This window comes from Lacerta agilis, chromosome 6, assembly GCF_009819535.1.
Source record: "Lacerta agilis isolate rLacAgi1 chromosome 6, rLacAgi1.pri, whole genome shotgun sequence".
NCBI classification, from domain to species: domain Eukaryota; kingdom Metazoa; phylum Chordata; class Lepidosauria; order Squamata; family Lacertidae; genus Lacerta; species Lacerta agilis.
The window spans coordinates 32,791,811-32,815,221 of record NC_046317.1 but is presented as its reverse complement, the minus strand read 5'-3'; the positions used below and the strand labels follow the sequence as shown (position 1 = coordinate 32,815,221).

The following is a 23,411-nucleotide window of genomic DNA, read 5'->3' as shown; positions in this document are numbered from 1 at the left end:
AGTGCCGCCCGCCGCCAGCGACACCCAGGAAGGAAGGATCGCTTGTCGCCGAAATGGAGAACGCGAAGCAGAGGCACGCCGGTTTCCTGCCGCCCTTCAAGCACTTCGCCACGCAGGCCATCCACGTGGGGCAAGAGGCCGAACAATGGAAGTCCCTGGCCGTGGTGCCCCCCATCTCCCTCGCCAACCACGTTCAAGCAGCAGGCGCCCGGGCAGCACAGCGTGAGTGAGGAGGATGGGGCATGCAAGGCTTCAGAGCCGGGGATGTAAGGGCGGGATTTGGAGGGAGGGGGTCCTCCTCTGTCTTCACAGAATCGTAGAATTGGAAGGGATCTTTAGGGTCATCTAGTCCAACCCCCTACGGTGGCGGAATCTTTTTTCGCCACGTGGGGCTCGAACCCAGGACCCTGAGGTCAAGAGTCCCATGCGTCTACTGACTGAGCTGGTTGCTTTAGGTAGGGGCTGCCCTGCCTTATATGCTTCTGGGTGCAACATCACAACTCCCATCTTCTTTCTGCCAGCTCTCCGAAAACAGCGCCCCGTCCCCATCTAGTCAAATTGACTCTTCTGCCTGCCCCAAGCCACACACCTGTCTGTTCTGCTCAGACAGCTCTTAAGCTTTCCCATAACTCCTTCCTTCTCGCTCAATGCACCTAACCAAGGCTGCAGCCCAAGCTATGTTTCCTCAGGAGTAAACCCCACAGACTACAACAAGGTAAGGGAGGTTAGGATTGTAGTCAAAGGCTGCGATCCTAAGGTTTTATGGCAAGTGGTACAAATGGGTTTGCACAGAGGTAAATCCCGTGAGTTCAGTGGCACTTACTGTCTAGTAAGTGTATATGATTGTAGCCTCTGTGTGTTCTAATTATCAAAACCACACACACAACACAGGAGAGAGAGAGAGATACTAACTTGCAGCTTATAAAGATTTTTCGGTATATTTCTGTTACTGATTCCTACATCAAAAAGGCTAACCTGTATTGGCTAAATTGTACACTTCACTATGATAATCCTCAATGAATTGTGAAAGTCCAGCAGAAGCACCTGTTGCCTATTTATGAGGCAAGAGGATGACATCGCCTCCTTTTTGATCATTTTGCCTTACCGCTTTGCATTTTGAGGGCCCAAACAAGACGATCCTGTCTCTTGTTTTTTCCACAGAGCAACTGCAGGTGTGTGATCATGATAAGGACTTTGGCTTGTGGGGAGGACCTTGTACCACAGCCCTGGTGAAAATTGCTCTCCTCCACCTGCCTTCAAAGCTGTTGTGCTTTGTTGCATGGTTGGCACCAGTGGCAGCTTCCCTTCTGGGGCACATAACGGTTCAAGAGGGAGAGATTTTAATTGGGACGGTGATATCGGGGGGGGGGGGGTTGAGGTTAACCCCAGTCCTAACCAGGCACACTCTGCTGCTAGTTTGAAACACAAGAGACACATGCATTTCAATGTGTATGGGAATGTACAGTTGTATTCAGCATACTTGAGTAAACCCACTGAAATTAACAGACCTAACCTACTCTGAGAAGGACTAACTTTGGATACAGCCTTCAATGTATCCTTTAGCCTGACCACACTAAAACTTAGCGTGGAACCTGACACTGGGTGAATACAGGGGGAAGGGGAATTGGCAAAAATTGCTTTGATCCCCTTCCATCAGGGATAGTCATTTCTATGCTTGGAAGGAGCTCTTTCATTAACTTAAGGGCAGCTCAGGATCCAAGCCGAAGTCTTCAGAAGTAGGCCTATGTCTTGCTTTCACAGAAATGCATCTGAAGGTGGCTTGTACACCTATGGAATTGACAGTGTTTGTTCACTTTGTTATCATAGAGAATCTAGATGGCATGTTTGCATTCTAGTGTTTTCCCTGTTCTATCTTTAAAAGAAAACCCCATTCTGTAGCAATGCATTCCAGATGTGGAATTCCGTGATTCAGCTATTCAAAGAGGCAGCAGTGAACTGAATAGGACTGGATTCAGCCCCTTCTTTTCCATTTCCCCACGAAAATGGCTGATGGACAGAATCTTAATCTCACTCTGTTGGATGGTTCCTTCCTCCATTACTTTTCCACAGCTTTTTCCTTAATTTGTCTACTCCCCCATTTTTGCAGTAAGTACAAGTGAGCAAATGTTAACCTTTTAAAAAAACAACAACTTGGAATTGCTGGCAAAATAATGTAATGAACTGTCTGTTTTTGCCTTTGCCACATAGACAGGCATGCTAGAATTCAAATGGGTAGTACAGTAATATAACACTATTATTAAGTGTCATGTGGAACCAGATATATTCTGGCTTTATATATTATGGAATAGCAAGATGCTCGTGTGGAAGGGGGCTACAAAGAATGTGTGTGTGTGTGGGAGAGAGAGAGAGAGAGACAGAGAGAGAGAGACAGAGAGAGCAAGCAATGGAACTCCAGACAGGAAATGTGTTGCATCTGTACTATTTCAGTCACCAAATGACAGTTCTGTGTATAAAGTAGATACTGACTTCCTCTTTCTTTTTTTCTTTCTTTCGCCCTTTGCTTTCTTCAAGCCCTTTTTTTCTTCTAGGTATGGCAAATTTGGCATGCTATTTGAAAACGTTTTTAAAGCAGATCCCTGATTTAGTTTTGCCCAACACATTCAATCCATGTGAATTTCTGGATTATCATCCTAGTTGAGTTGCAAGAAAAAGCTGACTCATTTTTAAACTCTGCAGATTCTAGTGGGCAGGGCCGAACAAACCCGCCTTGCTACCCTGTCCTCTGCATGACACAAGACGATATGGAAATTGCATAGCAAGCCGGCAGCTTTCCAAAGTATTCCATTACTCATTATGTTTCTTGAGTTGAAAAAAAACACCTGTGTGTTTTAAAAGCAATGAAACGCCACGTTTCATAAAACCAACGAAGAGTCTCATGACATCTTAAAAGACTAAGTGGTTTATTTAGCATAGTCTTTAATATGCTACAGAACTCTTAGTCCATTGTAGCAAAAACAGCTATTCTTCTGTTTATTCAGTAAGATACTTAATACTTTACTAGTTGACGTACAAGAGTTTAGCCAACCTTGAAGAGTTAAAGTACAAAACCACAGGCGGAAAATATGTACATGACGTTCTGTTTGGAATAATTTGTTTCACTAGAAAGCATTGTTCTCTCCCCCATTCCAAGGCTGGTCAGCTTGGATTCCTAATTTGTCATTTTTTCCAGCAAATATACTGTACATTCGTACCTTGGTCTAAGAACAGTCCTTTTAACGAACGATTCGGGCAACGCACTCTGCAAACCGGAAGTAGGTGTTCTGGCTAGCGAACTTTGTCCCAGTGGAAGGGCACCAGTGGCGGGAAGCCTCATTGGGGAATATGCGCCTCTGTTTAAGAACATTTCTGGTGCAAGAACGGGTTTGCGGAACGAATTAAGTTAGTAACGGAGGTACCCACTGTATATATATGGCTATAATGCAACAAAGCAACACAATGTGCATGTGTGAAGATTGGCCATGGAACCAGAGAATTCCTTTGAAGTGTTACTGCTGTAGCCATTCCTGTGGCCAATGAAGGAAGCTGGCTGTGGTAGAAAACTCTGAAGATGATTCTGTTGCCTGTGGTTTTTGGCTGCTCTTCAGTTCTCACCTACCTGCATTTCGTGACCCTGCCAAGGAAACAAATTCGTATGAAATTCATAAGCTATTTTAGTTTTATGATTAGTGGAAAGAAAGGAGGCAATTAAATATTTCGGTCATTGGTTCCACTCCAGCTCCTATGCTAAAGTCCTCCAGATGTTTTAGTCTACATATCCCATTACCAGCTGGAGGTGATGGAAGCCGGAATGCCAACAACATCTGAAGTTCCTCATCCTTGCTCCAAAGAGAATGGATCTGCTTGGCTTGTGTGATAACCTGGAAGACGAACTGCTTCCCTAGCAGTTTCACTTCTGCCGCATTTAGAAAGCTTCCCCTTAGTCCTGTCTTGGCCCTGAGCTCCATATATCTGGATTATCCCCCTACCAGTCAGAGAACTCTGACTTGCAGTCTAGGTCTTGTTTCAGTTCCCCATTCCAAGACCTCCTGTCCACTCTAGGAACATGGAAAGCTGCCTTCTACTGGGTCAGTCTGTCTAGCTCAGTTTTGCCTACCCTGACTGGCAGCAGCTCTCTGAGATTTGACGGAGACCGTTCCCAGCCTATACTGGAAATCAAACCTTGGACTTTTGCGCAATGCAAAGTCCAAGGCAATTGTTATTATAGCATTAACTCCAAGGCATGCAAGGTGCCTTACAAAACACAGGTGATTCAGCCTTGGGCCTTGTTTTTCATCAAGGTGTGTTTTCTGCATCCTCTTCCTCCTGTATCCTCATCCTTCTCCCTTCCCTGGTCCCCCCCCCCCATTTTATACCTGCAAGAGATTTGTACTAGGAATGTGTGCTTTTTGATATAAATCCTCCATTAGCTCTGCTAATGTTCCGAAAAGCAAACATTTCAAATGAGCCTTGCCATGGGAAATGCAGGTCTTATAAATTGCCAGACTGTCACGTGCTGCTTTCACAACCTGTCTTTGAACCAAATGATTGTTTGATTTTGCTTTCATCCCAGCTGTCTCCCAATGGTATGGAAATTTCTTTCAGGAGAAAACTCAGTGGCTGCCATAGGAAGCCCAGATGCAAAGAAGGATTGGGGGATTCTGTACCTTTAGTTGTTGTTTAGAACTGTTAAAGGTGCAGGAGCCCTGGGACTTTCGACTTGACTGTGTTGAAACATTAGATTGCAATATTTAATCTGTTTTCAGCCAGTGTGGTGTAGTGGTTAAGAGCGGTAGACTCGTTATCTGGGGAACCGGGTTCGCGTCTCCACTCCTCTACATGCAGCTGCTGGGTGACCTTGGGCTAGTCACACTTCTCTGAAGTCTCTCAGCGCCACTCACCTCACAGAGTGTTTGTTGTGGGGGAGGAAGGGAAAGGAGAATGTTAGCCGCTTTGAGACTCCTTCGGGTAGTGAAAAGCAGGATATCAAATCCAAACTCTTCTTCTTTCATGATTTGAGTTTCATATATTTTTTCAAGGAAGTGATAATAAAGGCAAATGGAAGGAAATATATGGAAACATTTTCAGGATTTCACAACAAAGAAATCTAAGAGGCTGCTTCCTTTCTCTTTTGAATTTTTTTTTTAAAGTGGAAACAGAATTCCTAATTTCATCCTCAGTAGCAGATTCAGTATTTGTTTGGCCAAACTGCAGGTGCACATAAATAATTTGATCCCTAATAACTTGATCAACTATTGATGTATATTTACATTATTTAAATTTTGTTCACTTTCATAGGGCTTTGAATATAGCCGCTGTGGAAATCCAACCCGCGATTGCATGGAAAAGGCTGTGGCAGCACTGGATGGTGCCAAGTATTGTAAGCTGTCAATATTTTCATTACAAAAAAAAAATTGATGATTGTCTTTGGCTAACAGTACACTATAGTGTTTTGGAAAAGAGACAAAAAGAGAAGCTATTGGTTTTTGGTTAGCTCTGATTCTGGTATCATGCTATGCAACAATACAACTATATCTTTGTATTTTATCTGAAGAAGTGTGCATGCACACGAAAGCTCATACCAGGAACAAACTCAGTTGGTCTCTAAGGTGCTACTAGAAAGAATTTTCGATTTTGTTTTGTATTTTATTCATCAAATCTATATAAATTACCTTTGGCCACGTTATTAAGGCATTTCCTAATCCACATTTTCAGGTGTGGAATGCTTAGAGTTTGACATGGCTCATAACATAAATGTCCACAATCATCTCCATAATGTAGCCCCCCACCCCAGATTGAAATTATGGATAACTCTGATGGTTCTAGATAAAATTGTTACCTAATGTGTCAAAGCCCCATATCTAATTCTAGGTAGTATCACACACACAGGTATTCACAGTAAGCTCTCCTTTGAAAGCGAGTAAGTGTTCAGGGACACAAACCTGCCACAAAGCTGAAATATATTGAAAAATTCATTTGTTCACTTGTCAGATGTTCTTCGTTTATTTCCTTTCCCATTAGGTTTATCTTTTGCGTCTGGATAGCAGCTACGGTGAACATTGCACACTTGCTGAAGGCAGGAGATACTGTTGTTTGCACAGATGATGTCTATGGGGGTGAGTGCTGTACTGCATTATGGCAGGTCTTAACTGTCCTAGATATAATCTCAGGGTTGTAATCCAGAAGCATTTCGAAGATAATTAGCCAGAGCCTGCACACTTAGGTATTTCACTTCATGACTGAGGATGGCTTGAGAGTCAGCAGTTATAACAGGTCAGACACCACAGGTGCGACTTATTATCTTAATTAATACTTCTTAGACAGAGCCAGTGACACATCCAGCAGTGAGTCACTAGCTGGTGTTCACATATTTGTGAATTAGCCCTCAGTCACATTGCATTCAGTGTCAATATTTGTCCCTTTCAATTGCTTGTATGCCAAATAAAATTTAAATTTTGGACCCTTCAATAGCTTGCTACTCTTTCCTGGACATAATAATAGTTTCGGTTATTTTGACACCCAGCACTCTTGTCCTCTTGTCACACATGGATTTGCTACACCTATCCTGCCCTTGAAATTAATAGATTTTTGTGCTCTTTCTTTAGTTTTCCAAGTCTTTAGATTGGTGTTCTTTCATGCAATGCGTTGGTTCATCATTAGTTGATCTGAACTTGCTCAGAAGCTTTTTTCTTTTTTAAAAACACTTCTTAAACATCCAAACCTATGCCCATTGGATTTTATTTTCTACATGTCCATTTTGCCAAGTATGAATTGCACCATCCTCTCCCAAAACTAATAACCCTCCATATGTTTTTGGACTTCAGTTCCCATCATCCCTGACCATTGCCAGTGCTGGCTGGGGCTGATGGGAACAGGAGTCCAAAACATCTAGAAGCCACCAAGCTAGGTTTGGCCGACTTTAGATGCTATTGTAGCATACAACTCTGAATCTCTCTCTCTTCCTTCAGTTGCCAGTACCAGGTTCCTTGACTTCCACCTGACGTGGAGTTCTCAACACTAGTTGTTCTGGGACACAGTGGGTTACATTACACTCTCTAGATGTTGTGCCATGTAGGTGTGCCCAGGAATTGGATCAGCCCTAGCGAGTTGCCTACCATTATGTGCAGTATGAGTCAGAAACTACTGATAATTACTGATTTTTAACCCCTAGACAGTGTTTTCCCTTTGAAATAAAGCGGTGTCACTAATGTGTGTTAGGGTAATGTGGATAATGTTTTGGTATGGCTAAAGAGCTGCTTAAAACATAAATTGTCACGAGGTTTTCCTCTGCTGAACTTTAACACGTACTCTTTAAAAACAAATACCTTGTAGGCAATAAATAGGAGTTGCAGACGTTTACTGTATGATTTCACTGGCTGAAAGGTGGAGATCCCCTACCCAGAATCTCTGTGCTGTTGACTTTGCAGCTACTGGTGCATCAACTTTCTGGGAGGACAGCCAAAGATAGCTTTAGGAGTAAGCAAAACAGGTATCCATTTACCATAGCTAAAAGCGAGGGGTAATCTAGGAATGAGTCCCCCTTGTGACTGGGCCTCTCACATAGCAGTATGAGCAGAGAAACATGTTTTCAACAAAAGCGGAAGAGGGCACGGCTAGATCAACACCACCAGCCAAATGCTTCCTTTTGTCATTGATATCTGTGATTGTGCCAGTTTTCAGTTTATTCCTAGGAGCATTTAGAAGTCACTGAATGTGTTGGGCAAAACTAAATCAGGATCTGCTTTTAAAATGTTTTCCAATAACATGCCAAATTTGCCATACCTAGAACAACAAAACAGGCCTGAAGAAAGCAAATAAAACCCAAAAGGGCAAAAGAAAGAAGGGACATTTATGTAGTCTCTACCACTTCTAAATTCTCTGTTAAGCAATTTGTTAGCCTGGGAAACAAATACTCTTTCTAGGAACACTTAATGAAATCTAGAAGACGGGCAAAGTAGAGAAGCCAACATTATTTGTTTATAGACCAGTGTGGCTGATAAAGAATTTCATCCACGTTTGTAATGTTTGCTGAACTTCAGAAAAGAAGAGATACAGGTTGAAACCCTTAGCGTTTTACCAGGGAATTAACCCTGGTGAGATTTATTTCTTGATTTATTTGATGAAGAGGCCACCTTAGAACAGAAAGCAACCTTGTACCAGGTCACACTATGTACACATCTATTTTGAGACCAAAAGGCTGGCTGCAGACATTAACATACAAAAATATTTAGGATTAGGATGTAAATCTGCTTACTTTGAAGTGAGACCCTTGGAAACCAGTGGGGCTTGCTGTCAGTGCTACTCTGGACACAGTTGTCGTTAAATGTCCTACTTGGTTTGGTCCTTCTCTTTGTTCTGATTTCCATTGTTTTCACCTTTAATTAATTAAATGAATGAATGAATAAATGTGGGTATTTTCATATCCTAGGTACCAATAGGTATTTCCGGAGGATAGCATCAGAGATGGGCCTGAAAACTATTTTTGTTGACTGCCACAAACTGGAAAAACCTCAAGGCTGCAATTACACCAGAGACAAGGTAACAGAGGAATGCTCATAAAACAGTTTTTGCAACATGCCTGGGATGACTTTATATATCAAGCCTCCTTGGTTTACAAGGGCCTGGGAGGTTTGGCAGTGACTGCAGAGGTGTAGGAGAGCGAAAGATTAAAGTGATAATGCTACATATCACTTATACTGACTGTGTTGGAGCAAACTCTTCTTTGCTTTAAGAGGAAAACACAACTGTATATCATGTAGCTGTCACTCCTGATCTCTTGCAAGTGCCTGGTGAGCATTTGCCAATGTAAGCAGGAATGGTGTAAGTAATATGAAGATTATTTTTAAAAAACATTATTGGGTATGATAGGAATTGGGGCAGCGTCATTTGGATCTTGTCTATCCCCTCATGACAGCTTGGGTGATTGCCATTGGAATTCATTTGATGAACAAACAGGTTTGATGTCCAGGATTAAAAGTCTAGCAGGTTTGATGTCCAGGATTAAAAGTCTAGAAGTTATTTCCATGGAGCCACTTGTGGTTAATCATATGAATGTGCCACAAACATCAGAAATATCTGTTCAGTGGTGGGGTGGGTGTGTAAGCAAAAGACAAGCACCAAAATAATATACACTTGTGTATCATTATATAACTTTCACTGACTGTCTATCTTCTCAAATAAACAGCTTGTCTGGATTGAAACTCCTACAAATCCAATGCTGAAAGTTGTTGATATTCAAGGTTGTGCTGACATCGTCCATAAGCATAAAGGCGTCATTCTTGCAGTAGACAATACCTTCATGTCTGCATATTTCCAGGTAAGCTGATTACCCAGTGCTGTCCCAGAAGTGCTTCATGCATATAGTAATTTTTTCCTTCTCAATAAACGGTCTCGCAGGAGGGAACTAGCAGTGATGAACTCTTCTGTGTTAAAGTGACTGGCTCTGGTGCTGAATTTTGGATATGTGGTTGACGTTTCTAGGGTGTGTAGGCATTTAATGGCTCTTCCGTATGACATGACACAGCATGAGACCACATTTTCTGGCACGTAAACCTGGTCAACAGGGGACACAAAGTTAATCTGGTAGATATAGGGATATATTTCTTAACTCCTAGAGCAAGCTGTGGCATAGTTCTATACATGTTTACTCAGAAGTAAGCCCCACTGTGTTCAGTGAGATTACACCCAGTATTTTGGATAGCAGCCCTTCCATTCCCCTGTCACTCATCTTGTAAGATGTGTGGAAGGTGGCATGGAAATTTCATAATTTTATGTGGAGTATTGGCTTTTTTATTGATGATCCACTGATCTTTCGTTTCTTTAACGGAATAATGTATTTTTCCTGTTATTATTAGATGAATACTCCTTTCAAAGCGATAAACCAATTTTATATTTTATCTATTAATACAGATATATTAACTTCAAGGAGCTCAGTTAGGCTTACATGGTTCTCTGCCTCTCCTTGTAGTTTCACAACAACCCTGTGAATTAGCTTAGTAAGAGACTGTGGTTACACCTGAGTGCACTTAACAGCTAAGTGGGGGTTTTAAACCTGATTTCCCATATCCTAGTCAAGAACACTAACCACAACACCACACTAGCAGCCATTGAAGTTATCTTCAAATTAGCCATGTGCTGGAGTTCTTGTCTCCCATCTGCATCAGATCTCCCTCCCCCTCTTGCTGTATATAAGAATCTATTGAGGAAATGAAGGTGTTCAGTAACCAGCCTAGCTAACATTTCTTCTGTGGCTATACTGAGAGGAGCTGCATTGCATTGATTAACTCTGTAGTGTTATATGGCAGGTATTAATAAGTAATGGCTCTAGCAATTCAATGACCCCCAGAGTTGCTGTGCCAACAACTAGACCTGTGGTGTGGAACAGTCAACATACTGGGACAACTGCTTAGTGAAATGCTGGAGACTGCAGCCATACGCACTGCAAGGACTTCACAGCACAAAGAGAAAATATTTCAGCTCAATAGTTTCAAAAGCAACAGAAGGGTCATTGCTAGCACATCACGCCAAGTTCATGCAGTGTTTCTGTTACCGGTTTTGAGAAGCTGCAAAGTGTTTCGAGTTCAGCAAGTATTGGACTAACATGTTCCTTTTAAAATTTAATTTATGCCTTGTGCATGAATTGCAGCAACCACGACCAAAAGATAAATAAAACAACAATAACCTAGATATTGACCTAGCCATCTAACCATATATTTTAGGACCACTAATGTACAGTAAAGCCACTAATAACACAAAATTATCCACAAGAAAGGAGAAACTGGTATGATAGAGTAAGAGGGAGAAAACGTTACCGATTGAAGAAAAAAATTAAGCAAACATCTCTTTGATTCATTAACTTAACAGTAGTGTTCATATTGGTTTTTTAAACAGTTGCATATGGTAGCATGTGATCATGTACTTTTAATTCCAATACATGCCAAACATGCACCATATTTCTATTAAGGTACCAACCACCTGTCTTCCTTCCCTTACCTAAGTTAGTGAACCCGATCATACACAGGACGCGCCAAATTCCTGATAGCTGTTGAAAACCTATTTGTATTTTCAGGCCTGCTGCCAGGTTGGTTGAGGGCCTTGGTGTTGGAAGGGCCCCTCAAGATGCATTAGAGGCAATGGCACTTACTTCTGAGTAAGCATGCCCAGGATTGCACCGGGAAGAAACAAAATACAGGGTTTAACTATGAAGGTGCAGAGTCTGTAATTTAGTAACCTATTTGAAAACAGGAAGAGCTGTCATGGTTAATAATAATAATGCTACACTGAGACAGTGCTTGGGAAAAATACAAGGGTGGTGAAATTGAAGGCCTTTATTCCATAGAATTAGAAGTCTGATGATGACGTGGGTCTATAATCTGGCCCCATTCTCCCTTACTAATCCTCCATGACCAAACATTCCAAATAGATTAGCTGAAATAATAGAGGGAAACAGTGTCCAATTGTACAACTTCCAGTGTGCCAGAAGCAGAGGATAGAAAAGAGGAAGAGATGCTATGACAGTTACAGTATTTCTTGGGGAAGAATGCAATTTTTTAATTTTATTATTATTATTTATTTAGGTCAGACCCTAATGGTTGGCTAAAACCAGTTGTTCCACATTCATTTAGAGCCAAGGGAGAAAGAATGCTCACAAGAAGATACTTTAGCATTAGTCACCTTGCTTAAGAAACCCATATCCAGTTACATAGTTCCCAATGAACAGGGATATGCAGTGTAAAATTCCTACAGCTTCTGTTTACAAATAATAAAGCAGTACTTCTTAATTCTGAATTCATGTGTTTATTTTGTTGTTTCAGCGTCCTTTATCTTTAGGAGCAGACATTTGTATGTACTCAGCAACCAAATACATGAATGGTAAGTGCCTGAGTGTTATTGCAGATAACTTCCATGTTATATTGATATTTACCAATCGACATTACAAACAGTCATGGCTACAAGACCTAAAAGGCATTCTATTGTTTCTTTCTACTTTCAAGTTTTTTTTTTCTTCATGCCACTTTGAGGGGGTGGGGAGGGTTGTTTTATAATACATCTGCCCATCTTCTAAACACAGTAGATGTACACAATGCTTATTGTCTCGACTCGTTTCCTTTCCAAGGACTTCCTTTAATGTTAGTTTAACAACAACTCCACAAGGCAATATTGTATTGAATATATATTTGCTGAATGAGGAGCTCTTTCCTTTGAAGACTCTCTGCATTTTCATTCTTGACCCCGGGGTAGAAAATCTTCCTCAAACGTTTGAAAAGCATATTCCGTCCAACTAAAAATTGGACTGTGCAGGTCTGAAAGGAATCGTTTTGAGATGCTGAGGGGCTTTGCCACTGAGCATTAGGGTTCCAGCCAGTGCAAACCTATTACCAAAGTACTCATCATCAAGGTTGCAAAGGCAGCACATGGATAATCAGTTTTGGGCTTCAAAATAAGCCGCTCAAGGAAGATGGTACTACTAAGACGAAATATGCTTTGCAACAGAAATGACCTCTCAAGAAAAGGCTGCCTGGAACCCTCACCACGGCCATTTAGGTTTCAGAAAAAGGCATTTCCTGACTTTTAAGAACTAACTGCTAACGTAAGCATTTTTAAAGCTTAGGCCATTTTCATTTGAATGAGCTGTTTTTTTAGTTTTCTTTTATGTTTTTATCATTTAAAAGGTGTGTGGTTTCTAGCCACATGGTTAAATGCTTTGTGGACATAAATCTATGTTGACATGAAGGCTATAAATTGGGTATAATTTATTACACAGGAAGCTCGTAGAATGAAAGTGGGGGAAACAGCTACAAAATTATGTCTGACTTTTCTACTTAGAGGGCTGATTTGCCATTTTTCACCCCCCTCCTTGTTTCTTCAGGTCACAGTGATGTGGTAATGGGACTGGTTTCTGTCAAGGATGACAATCTCCATGAGAGGCTCAGGTTTTTACAATATTGTGAGTACACAAAAAGATGTGATGAATGTAGGTTTCTGATACCTGCTTGCTTAAATTCAGAACTGCATTTTTGCGGTTTTATGCAATGCATTTGTTCTACGTGTTTATTTTACGAACGTTTATCTTATTGTCAAAAAACCTCCCACAAAAAAAGATTTTGTGCAGCCTTTTTCACCACCCCACTTTCCTTGGGAGCAAAGAGATTCATTCTGACACCATAAACCAGTTTGTTGTCATGGGAAATTAGAAACTGCAGTGCTAAAGTCATGTTTCAGGCCTTACTAAGGCCCTTAGTGGCCATACATGAATTAAGAATGAGCAGGTGTTAAAATCTATGGCTTGAGCTGGAACAGTTGGTGCCTGAGATGCAAGTGGTGCTGCTGTCTAGTCCAATATCTCTCAGGCCTGCCCAATCCTAAAGGTTCATCCTTCCTGTTAAATGGAGGGCCTCTAGTTGAATATCACTCAATGTAGTGGATAGATTGTTTAATTTGGGCCCTGGAGATATATAGATCAAAATCTTGAAGCTCACTGGCTACCTCTCAGTTTAACCTATCTTACAGTTGCTGTAAGGATGCATACATTACCTCAAGGCCCTTGGAAAAGCAATGTGATAAAAAATATAATATCGTTGTTTCCTTCTTTGGAAAGGATTCAAAGACCTAAATTAAAAACCACACCATTTTGCTAGGCAAGGTCTCAGTTTCTGAATTTGAGTTTCCTGCTTCAAAACTCGGATGCCTTCATAGCTGCAATGCCACCTGAATGCTATATTTTAACTTTTTGATTAAAACTCTGCTGGGGTTTGGGATTCTGTTCTGAACATGTGTCTATATTTTGATGTGCCAGCAGTATTGTTTTGCTGAGTTCCTCCTTATACTTTCCCCAATGGGGCTGAAAAGCCTATTCAGCAATAAAGCCATTAGTTTTATCTCTGTGTTTCTCCCCCCCTCCCCCCTTCTAGCTCTTGGAGCAGTTCCATCACCTTTTGACTGCTACCTTTGCAACCGGGGTTTAAAGACACTGCCAGTCCGCATGAAACAACATTTCCACAGTGCGATGACAATTGCCAAATACCTCGAGTCAGATCCAAGAGTTGAGAAAGTCCTTTTCCCTGGTAAGTTGGCTTTGCAGAACCTGGCAGGGGATATAAACTCTTGCAAAAAAGTGCCGCTGGCTGTAACTGGAGCGAGGAGAGAACCAAAGGAATCTGCATGATTCAGTGGACTCTTCCAGCCCAGTAACTGGTTTCCATTTCAAATGACTGATAAAGGGTGGAAACAATAAGTGCTTGTGAATGACTTGTTCCATATCTGCCTAGGGCACAGTTTGTTCTTTGAATTCCCTGCCATTATTATTATTATTATTATTATTATTATTATTATTATTATTACCCCTCCTATCTGGGTTACTTCCAACAGAATGTTAAAATACAATAATCTATTAAACATTAAAAGCTTCCCTAAACAGGGCTGCTTTCAGATGTCTTCTAAAAGTCTGGTAGTTGTTTTTCTCTTTGACATCTGGTGGGAGGGTGTTCCACAGGGCGGGTGCCACTACCAAGAAAGCCCTCTGCCTGGTTCCATGTAACTTGGCTTCTCGCAGCGAGGGAACCGCCAGAAGGCCCTCGGCACTGGACCTCAGTGTCCGGGTAGAACGATGGGGGTGGAGACGCTCCTTCATGTATACCGCTCTCACTTTCTTCCTCTCTCACATATGTTCCCCATGCATTCACAATCTTTACATAGTTCAATTAGTTTATTTCTTTACACACACTCATCCCAGGCAAGCCATTCAAAATCCTAGTCTTCTCATGTGTTATCTTTTCGTAAAGTTTAAACACATGTAGAAGATCGAGAGGTATTGAACTGTTGGCCCAGTCCGTGATGGTGTGTCCCTTTCAGCTCCCACAACCTCTGGACACCTTGAAAGGGGTGGCAGCTGTCCCTTGGAATACATAGTCATCATGGGATCAGGGTCAGCAGGGAGGGTTGTAATAGCAAGTCCTTGCTCCACCTTATGGAAGTGACCCTTACAGAGAGATTTGGATAACACAGTTTATTTAACTTTTGTGACCAGAATTCCTTTATTTTTGACAAACAGTGTTTTGAAACTGAACTCACTTTAAATCATAGTAATGATCAAAATACACTTTATGTCTTGGACTAGCGACTTCATATTTTAATAGATTGTGTGTGTTTTAAAGCAACGATAACCCAAATTCGGATGCTTTGAATAATGCATAACTCATTTCAGGATTGCCGTCACACCCGCAGTATGAGCTGATGCAACGCCAGTGCACAGGCTGCCCAGGAATGATCTCCTTTTACATTAAAGGAAACCTTGAAAATGCCTCCGCATTTCTCAAAAACTTAAAGGTAAGAAAGAGGCCTGATTTGCATTGCTTTTGAAAGAGGAACGCTCCCCGCCCCACCCTTGTCAGAATATGGATGTTGTAAAAGACTTTGCAAGATACTTCTTCCCTTAGGAAGCTTTAAAGGACTGGCTGTCCCCAAATGTAAATAACTAACATCGTTATGCAAAGTGGCATTAATGACAGGGAAGGAAAAGGAGTATCTTAGAAATGATGTGTTCATTCAGGCAACTGCTGCTTGCCTAAGATATCACGTAGTGCCACCCAGGGCCAGCCAGCTCTCCTGTCTGGAATTGGGAAGGGAGGGAGCCCTTGCTTATGTAACACTGGCATGGTGTTTTGAAATGCCTGGCATTAGTGCCGAGTCTTCTGAAGACGCTTGTCAAATCAATGCCTCATCCGCATGTATCACTGGAAAAGTATGCTGCTGCAAAGACAGCTGTGCAGTCATTTCTCCTGAATTTCTGCCAGCGGCGTTTCGTTCATCTTGGCTTGCACCCGCTGGCTGTGAACAGGCATACTTTGGTTTCACCAAAAGTTGGCACCTAAATTAACAACAACGAATGAGCCAAGAGCTTTACTGTACTTCAACAACAACTGAAGATATAAATATCCAACAAACTAGGGCTGGCTAACTTTCCCCTCCCTGTTCATTAAATGATCAATCTGATGACTTGGGAGGAGGCGCAATTTGTATCCCCATCAGGCACCAGGCTGGGCAGATAGGTTTAAATTACTACCCTACAGTGCTGTGTCTAATTAACACCTTTTTGCCGCTTCTACATAAAGTATTGGGGGTCTTGCTGAGGAGGGCAGATTGGGCCCCCCAAACCAGGGGGTAGCCACAAAGTCCATAAACAACTAACAGGAAAGTCATAATTCACCTTCTGGGGACAGGTGGTAATATGTTCATCACAGTCATTTACCCCCATATTGCTTTAATTCTATCCCTGGCTGCTATAAACCAACCAGGCAAGAGGAGAATCATATATCACTCCCATAAAATGCTCAAACACAGGTTTTTGGAGAGTCTCTAGAGAAAGGAAATTTCACAGAAGCTCCTGAGAAAGCCTGCTGTTGTTCCCTTATTTTTAATTTTTATTTTTTGCTCCTAGGTGGAAATCCTGAAAAGCTTTTCCTGGCCTGTATCTGAGATTGCCATGGCACAAAGAGACAAACTTGGTCTCTGGGGCTGATGGGAGTTGTAGTCACCAGCTTGGCCAAGGCTGCTTATGGAATTTCTATTAGTTAACTAGCGGGTAGGGAGTTGTGCTCACCCCCTTTGGAATCCTGGGAGCTCAGGGGCCCATAGGATTTAATAGGGCAGGGCTGCTGAATACAGTGCTGCCTTCTCTTCTTGCCCCTGCAGACCCATCCTTCCACAGGGCAACAATTCAGTGCAGGCTTGGCAGCTACAGTCTCTTTCCCATGTGGGAGAAGCCATAATTTGCCCAAAAGATCTCCATGTCATGCAGAAAGGAAGGCACATTCTGGCATCTGCCATTGGCCAGGGGACAAAGGCCACTAGGAAGCTGCTCCCCTTAGCTCCCAGGAACAAGTTTGCTTCTGCTCCTCTCTGCCGGAAAGAGTATTCAGCCCCAGCTGACTGGAGAGCTGACTGCAGCAGACTCTTGCTATCATTAAAGGGACCGAGTTTCAAGTGTAAAGTTGAATGCATGAATGCTGAAATATTATGCTCTGTATTCTTCTTCTTTTTAGCTTTTTACGCTGGCTGAAAGTCTAGGAGGATATGAAAGCCTGGCAGAGCACCCGTAAGTGAAGTTAATCTGAAATCTCTGTTGCAATCAACTATCCTCATTTTATTTAAAATCTGTCCAATACTTAATACAATTCAGACTAATGAACACAATAATAATTTGGCCACAATGGTCAAACACTGTACTTTATCCCACCATTCTTTCAGTGAAGGGAGATATATTTTATGTAGTAAATATATCACTTATGATTTCTTTATCTGAAGGGCTGATCCTTCAATATAGTTGAAAACAAAAACTTAATTTTTGTTAAGGTTAAACTTTGGGTTAGGTTAAACTTTCATTCTTGAATAAATTATATTCCTCCCAGTATCTTTTAGCCACCAAGCATTCCTGACATAAGCTATAGTAGTCTCGTTTCTCTTTTTTCTGCTCCCAAAAGGTGGATAAATAATTTTTATTTTACCTTATTTATTTTTACTGCCATCATATCATCTTGCCCTTTTACTACAGTAAACAAGATTATTTACATCAGAAGTATTTTTTAATTTCTTTTGCTATTTTAAAGTCTTTATTAGTATCTAATTTCAAGCCATCTGCCACTACTCATGATGGAGAGATAAATATATTATGGGTTTAGTAGAATTTTCTATCCCAGATCCTTAACCAGTTAGATGTTTAAAGAAAATCATCTTGCCATGAGCAGTTCTACCATTTTTATTCCTCCATAATATGTTGTGCAGTGGTATTCTAATCAATGCTTTCTCAAATAATGAACTGGCAATCTGCTGTTTTAAGCTGTGTACAGAGGAGGGCATGCTTGTTACAGGAAACTCTGCTGAAGAGCATATGACTTTGTAAAAGCGTGTATTTTAATGATAGACATGGTACAGATTAGAAGCATCACTTTATCACTTCTAAATTACTGCAGCTTTCAAATTACAGGAGTTTGGTGCTAGCATTTCTCTGCCTCTTAGGAAGATTTATAGCCAGGAACAATGACAGGGGTAGAAAAGAAAGTCTTTTTCCTGGGTGTCATCCTGTGGCCATATTGAACTCTGGTTAACAAGATTGGCCTGTCCAAATTGGATAGAACCACTGCAGGTTCTGCTGCCACAGTAAATATAATTTTACGTTTTTATTTTGGATTCCCTGTGAGACTTAGATGAGATGGCAAAAAAGATACATTTAAAAATTAAATAAAAATAAAGTAACATTGCAAGCTGGACATAGCTAGTTCCAAATCTCTCAGCAGGGTCTCTCATTTATCAGGGAAATCCAAATTTGTTTCTGGGTCTTTCTAGACCTCCACAAAAGTCAGTAAGATGCCACATAGTGGAGCGGCAAAGGGTTCCACCTCTCTGCTGAAGAGTAGGCAGACTTGGCTGACAAGACACACCAGTAACTTTTAGGATCTCGGTAGGATTGAATATGTTTACTGTTGTCCTTGGAAGCTTTCTTGCTGCCTTCTGTCAAAATGTAACTTTTCTTGTCCAGGGCTGAGCTCTGGGGAAAGCTGAGCTTTGCTAAACAAGAACTTTATGGCAGAAGGGTGAAATCGCTTCTGAAAGCAAGTGTATGGTATCAGTTGACTAACCATCATTACCCCTACCCCCAATAATGTTGCCAAGAAAACTCCCCCATCAATATTATTATTAATATTTATTTGTTTGTTTATTGATTTATTTATTTATTTATACCCCGCCCATCTGGCTGAGTTTCCCCAGCCACTCTGGCTGGCTCCAAACAGAATATAATAATAAAAAGCGATAAAACATCAAACATTAAAAACTTCCCTAAGCAGATGTCTTCTAAAAGTCAGATAGTTGTTTATTTCCTTGACATCTGATGGGAGGGCATACCACAGGGCAGGTGCCACTACCAAGAAGGCCCTCTGCCTGGTTCCCTGTAGCTTCACTTCTCTATATCTATCTATCTATCTATCTTCAAGACAAACAAATGCAGGACTATACATTAAAACATTTTCTTTAAAGGCAAACAGCTTGCATCAAGAACAGACTGAACACCACATGAGTGTTTTGATGAGCTGGTGTTTTAAGTCTACAACTTCGCTTGCAAATTGGGCTTAACTGCAAAGAATTTGCTATGAGACATGTTTTCATACTGCATCTGTCCTCTCCCTTTGTTTTCTGCGGCTGCCTGCCTATTTGATGCCGTGTGCCAGTTCGGAAGCATTCGGAGCTGGCTGCCGTCTAGAAAACCGCTTGCTACTAGCATAGCAGTTCCACAGCCTTCAGGAAGGTGTCACTATCCCAGAGCACGTGGCATGTATTTGAAGCCGTTGTCTAGCATGATCTTAGTGCTCACTGGATGAGGATCAGAGATCTGTATCCTAAAGGGAATACATTGGCATTTTGCCCATGGATTGATAGCTGCCTCTCGGTTGGCTATGTGCAATTCTTTTTAACTGTTGCATCTGGAATGACAGACCAACCCTCCAGCATTACTGAGTTGCCCCAGCCACTCTGGGCAGCTTCCAACATATATAAAAACACAATAAAACACTAAAAAAAAAAATCCTTTCGCTATACAGGATTGCTTGGGGGTCATATAACTCCATTCCCTCCAACATTTCTGCAGTGAAAATAGGTACATCCTAAGGAAAAGCAGGACATTCCGGGAGCAAATCAGAAACCGGCATGGCTTCTCTAAATAGTGACACTTGGAGGATCTGACAGGCTATCTGTTCTTGTTTAGTGCCATCATGACTCATGCCTCAGTCCCAAAGGCAGACAGAGACGCCCTTGGGATCTCGGATACGTTAATCCGCATGTCTGTCGGTTTAGAAGACTCGGAAGACTTGTTAGAAGATCTGGACCAAGCTTTGAAGGCCGCGGTAAGTGATTTCAGTTATGGAGAAATGTAGAGGTATGTTTTTGCTTTTTAGCTCCCCCACAGCTTCAGAAGTCAATAGAAATTCTGACGAACCCTCAAGTTACGTTTTCTGACAAAACCCAGCTAGTAGCGAGAAATGAATTTTTTTGCAGTTAGCTCCTGTGCTATTTGCATGTCTAAGACCTGATCCCCTCCCCCGGGGTGAAATAAAGACACAGGACGCAATGTATAAGGTTAAATGGGCATGAAAAGGCCACAACTTTATTGGTTACGGATGTTGAGCGGTATTGGCTTAGGCATTGGAACTACCGACTATATCCGACTCCAGCACGTTGTGCTGGCAGTCCGGGAAGGGTTAACCACCAATGGGTGAGAGAGCCCTGCTGCTGCACATCAGCTAGGGACTCACCCTGTGATTACCGATCTGGGGCGTGCCTTTGGCCCTCACCAACCACGGCTTCGGACAGGGACACACCCCACGGACTCATTTGCTGAAGTACCCTTCAAAGCCTTGGGGGGAGGTGATGGCCGAACCTCCCCCCCCCCCCCACCTTCAACCTTCCTAAGCTAATCCAATGCATAACCGCCAAAACCAAGTTGTGACGAGTTGCTACGAGGTAGTCGAAAACCACTAGGCTGGAGCCAATTTGCCTAATGGGAAAATTCCTACCAGGCCCCTTAATGGCGACCAACCACGGTCCATAGCAAGGTCAAGGACTGCCTACCTAAGAGGGTGGGAGGGCGGGAAAGCGAGCTGGAAGGGGGTCCGATGGCAAGAGGCTGAGCCCTGGGTGCGGGCTGGCTTAAATGCAGCCAGCCACGCCCGACCGCTGTACCAATTGGTCAGCTAGCCGGGCACCGCACCCAGGGATCAGCCAGTGGAGGCAGGGGATGCGATCATCCCCTGCACACGTGTGGGGCTCGTGTCCACTGCAACCCCCCTCCTTCCTAAAGGGCCGGAAGGGGCTTTCTCACTGTACATACTATATTACTAAGCAGGCTAGCTTAGCATATTTAGTGAGGTGTTGGGACCTGGTCCCTGCCCCCCTCCATGCCATGCACACATTCCATTTATATTCACACATAGCCCATTTGTTGTTGTTCAGTCGTTCAGTCGTGTCCGACTCTTCGTGACCCCATGGACCAGAGCACGCCAGGCACGCCTATCCTTCACTGCCTCCCGCAGTTTGGCCAAACTCATGTTAGTAGCTTCGAGAATACTGTCCAACCATCTCATCCTCTGTCGTCCCCTTCTCCTTGTGCCCTCAATCTTTCCCAACATCAGGGTCTTTTCTAAGGAGTCTTCTCTTCTCATGAGGTGGCCAAAGTACTGGAGCCTCAACTTCAGGATCTGTCCTTCTAGTGAGCACTCAGGGCCGATTTCCTTGAGAATGGATAGGTTTGATCTTCTTGCAGTCCATGGGACTCTCAAGAGTCTCCTCCAGCACCATAATTCAAAAGCATCAATTCTTCGGCGATCAGCCTTCTTGATGGTCCAGCTCTCACTTCCGTACATTACTACTGGAAAAACCATAGCTTTAACTATACGGACCTTTGTCGGCAAGGTGATGTCTTTGCTTTTTAAGATGCTGTCTAGGTTTGTCATTGCTTTTCTCCCAAGAAGCAGGCGTCTTCTAATTTCGTGACTGCTGTCACCATCTGCAGTGATCATGGAACCCAAGAAAGTGAAATCTCTCACTGCCTCCATTTCTTCCCCTTCTATTTGCCAGGAGGTGATGGGACCAGTGGCCATGATCTTAGTTTTTTTGATGTTGAGCTTCAGACCATATTTTGCGCTTTCCTCTTTCACCCTCATTAAAAGGTTCTTCAATTCCTCCTCACTTTCTGCCATCAAGGTTGTATCATCAGCATATCTGAGGTTGTTGATATTTTTTCCGGCAATCTTAATTCCGGTTTGGGATTCATCCAGCCCAGCCTTTCGCATGATGAATTCTGCATATAAGTTAAATAAGCAGGGGGACAATATACAGCCTTGTCGTACTCCTTTCCCAATTTTGAACCAATCAGTTATTCCACATCCAGTTCTAACTGTAGCTTCTTGTCCCACATACAGATTTCTCAGGAGATGGATGAGGTGATCAGGCACTCCCATTTCTTTAAGAACTTGCCATAGTTTGCTGTGGTCGACACAGTCAAATGCTTTTGCGTAGTCAATGAAGCAGAAGTAGATGTTTTTCTGGAACTCTCTAGCTTTCTCCATAATCCAGCGCATGTTTGCAATTTGGTCTCTGGTTCCTCTGCCCCTTCGAAATCCAGCTTGCACTTCTGGGAGTTCTCGGTCCACGTACTGCTTAAGCCTGCCTTGTAGAATTTTAAGCATAACCTTGCTAGCGTGTGAAATGAGTGCAATTGTGCGGTAGTTAGAGCATTCTTTGGCACTGCCCTTCTTTGGGATTGGGATGTAAACTGATCTTCTCCAATCCTCTGGCCACTGCTGAGTTTTCCAAACTTGTTGGCATATTGAGTGTAGCACCTTAACAGCATCATCTTTTAGGATTTTAAATAGTTCAGCTGGAATACATAGCCCATACACTCCTATAATTACACATACAGGCACACTATTCCAGGGCTACCAGCCTTCTGAGGCCAGCAGGCCCATTTTGAATTTGGGCATAGCACAAAATGGCTGCTTCGGGGGCCTTGATATAATGGCGGATGCATTGAAAAGAACAGCAGGTGAGGCACAACCACAAAGAGGTGTAGGCATGCAGATCGGGGGGGGGGGCACCTAAATCAGTCACCACTGCACTTACTCCCAGAGGGAAGCTCTTTTGCACTTCTGCTCTGCTCAGAATAGGAGGAAGGTGGGTGTCCAGTCCTGGAAGTCAATTAAATTTGGGCATGTTTCAGGGGGCACCCTCCGTGTAAGAGAGGCTGAGCCAGTGCAAACAAGGAACTGGGCAGGAAGAGCAAGTCATCTTTAGTACAATTGTGGATTTCTGAGGGGATATTTACTAGGCCTGTTGCATGCTGAATTTTACTGACAACTACATTTCTTTTGCAAAGTGACCAAGATGCCTTTGTCTGCTGACTTCTTCATTATTCTGCCAGATTCTTTTTCCTTTAACATACCAGAAAAAGGCAGATAGGAGTTTAGATGAGTAGCACACTGTGTTCCAATATGAATCTGATCTGCAATTAAGTTGAGTCATTTAAAGAACAATAGTCATAAAATTCCACTTGCTTTCTCTTGCCACAGATTCCTGATTACAGAATCTATAACTAGGAGTCTTGACATCACATTTGATTCCTGCACATCTGTAATACAAATGAACTGGATGATCAGCTGCTTATGAACTTCCATTGGATTAGATTTCCTGCTGAAAATGAAAACATTGATGTTTTTGGTGCCCGGAAAGGAAGCCTAGGATACCTGTTGACTCCACAACCCCTTTTTTCCAAGAAGTGTCTTCTGAGGTCATCCCCTCATTCTCTGGTTCTTCTGATTTAAACACAAAAAGAAAGCCATATTTCTTGACAGCAGTAGTTCCCAGGTGACAAC

The 23,411-nt window shown here is 42.4% G+C and overlaps 1 protein-coding gene across 1 annotated transcript; it reads left to right on the top strand.

Moving 5' to 3' along the window:
- Positions 1–23,198, top strand: LOC117048243 (cystathionine gamma-lyase-like). Its single transcript, XM_033151815.1, is given in 14 exon segments — positions 1–185; positions 187–222; positions 5,296–5,377; positions 6,019–6,036; positions 6,039–6,113; positions 8,426–8,535; positions 9,182–9,313; positions 11,811–11,868; positions 12,866–12,943; positions 13,908–14,060; positions 15,200–15,321; positions 17,037–17,089; positions 19,751–19,889; positions 23,109–23,198. Coding segments are annotated over 14 exon segments (1,215 nt in total). The 5' UTR covers positions 1–53; the 3' UTR covers positions 23,136–23,198.
- Positions 23,199–23,411: the final 213 nt, after the last annotated feature.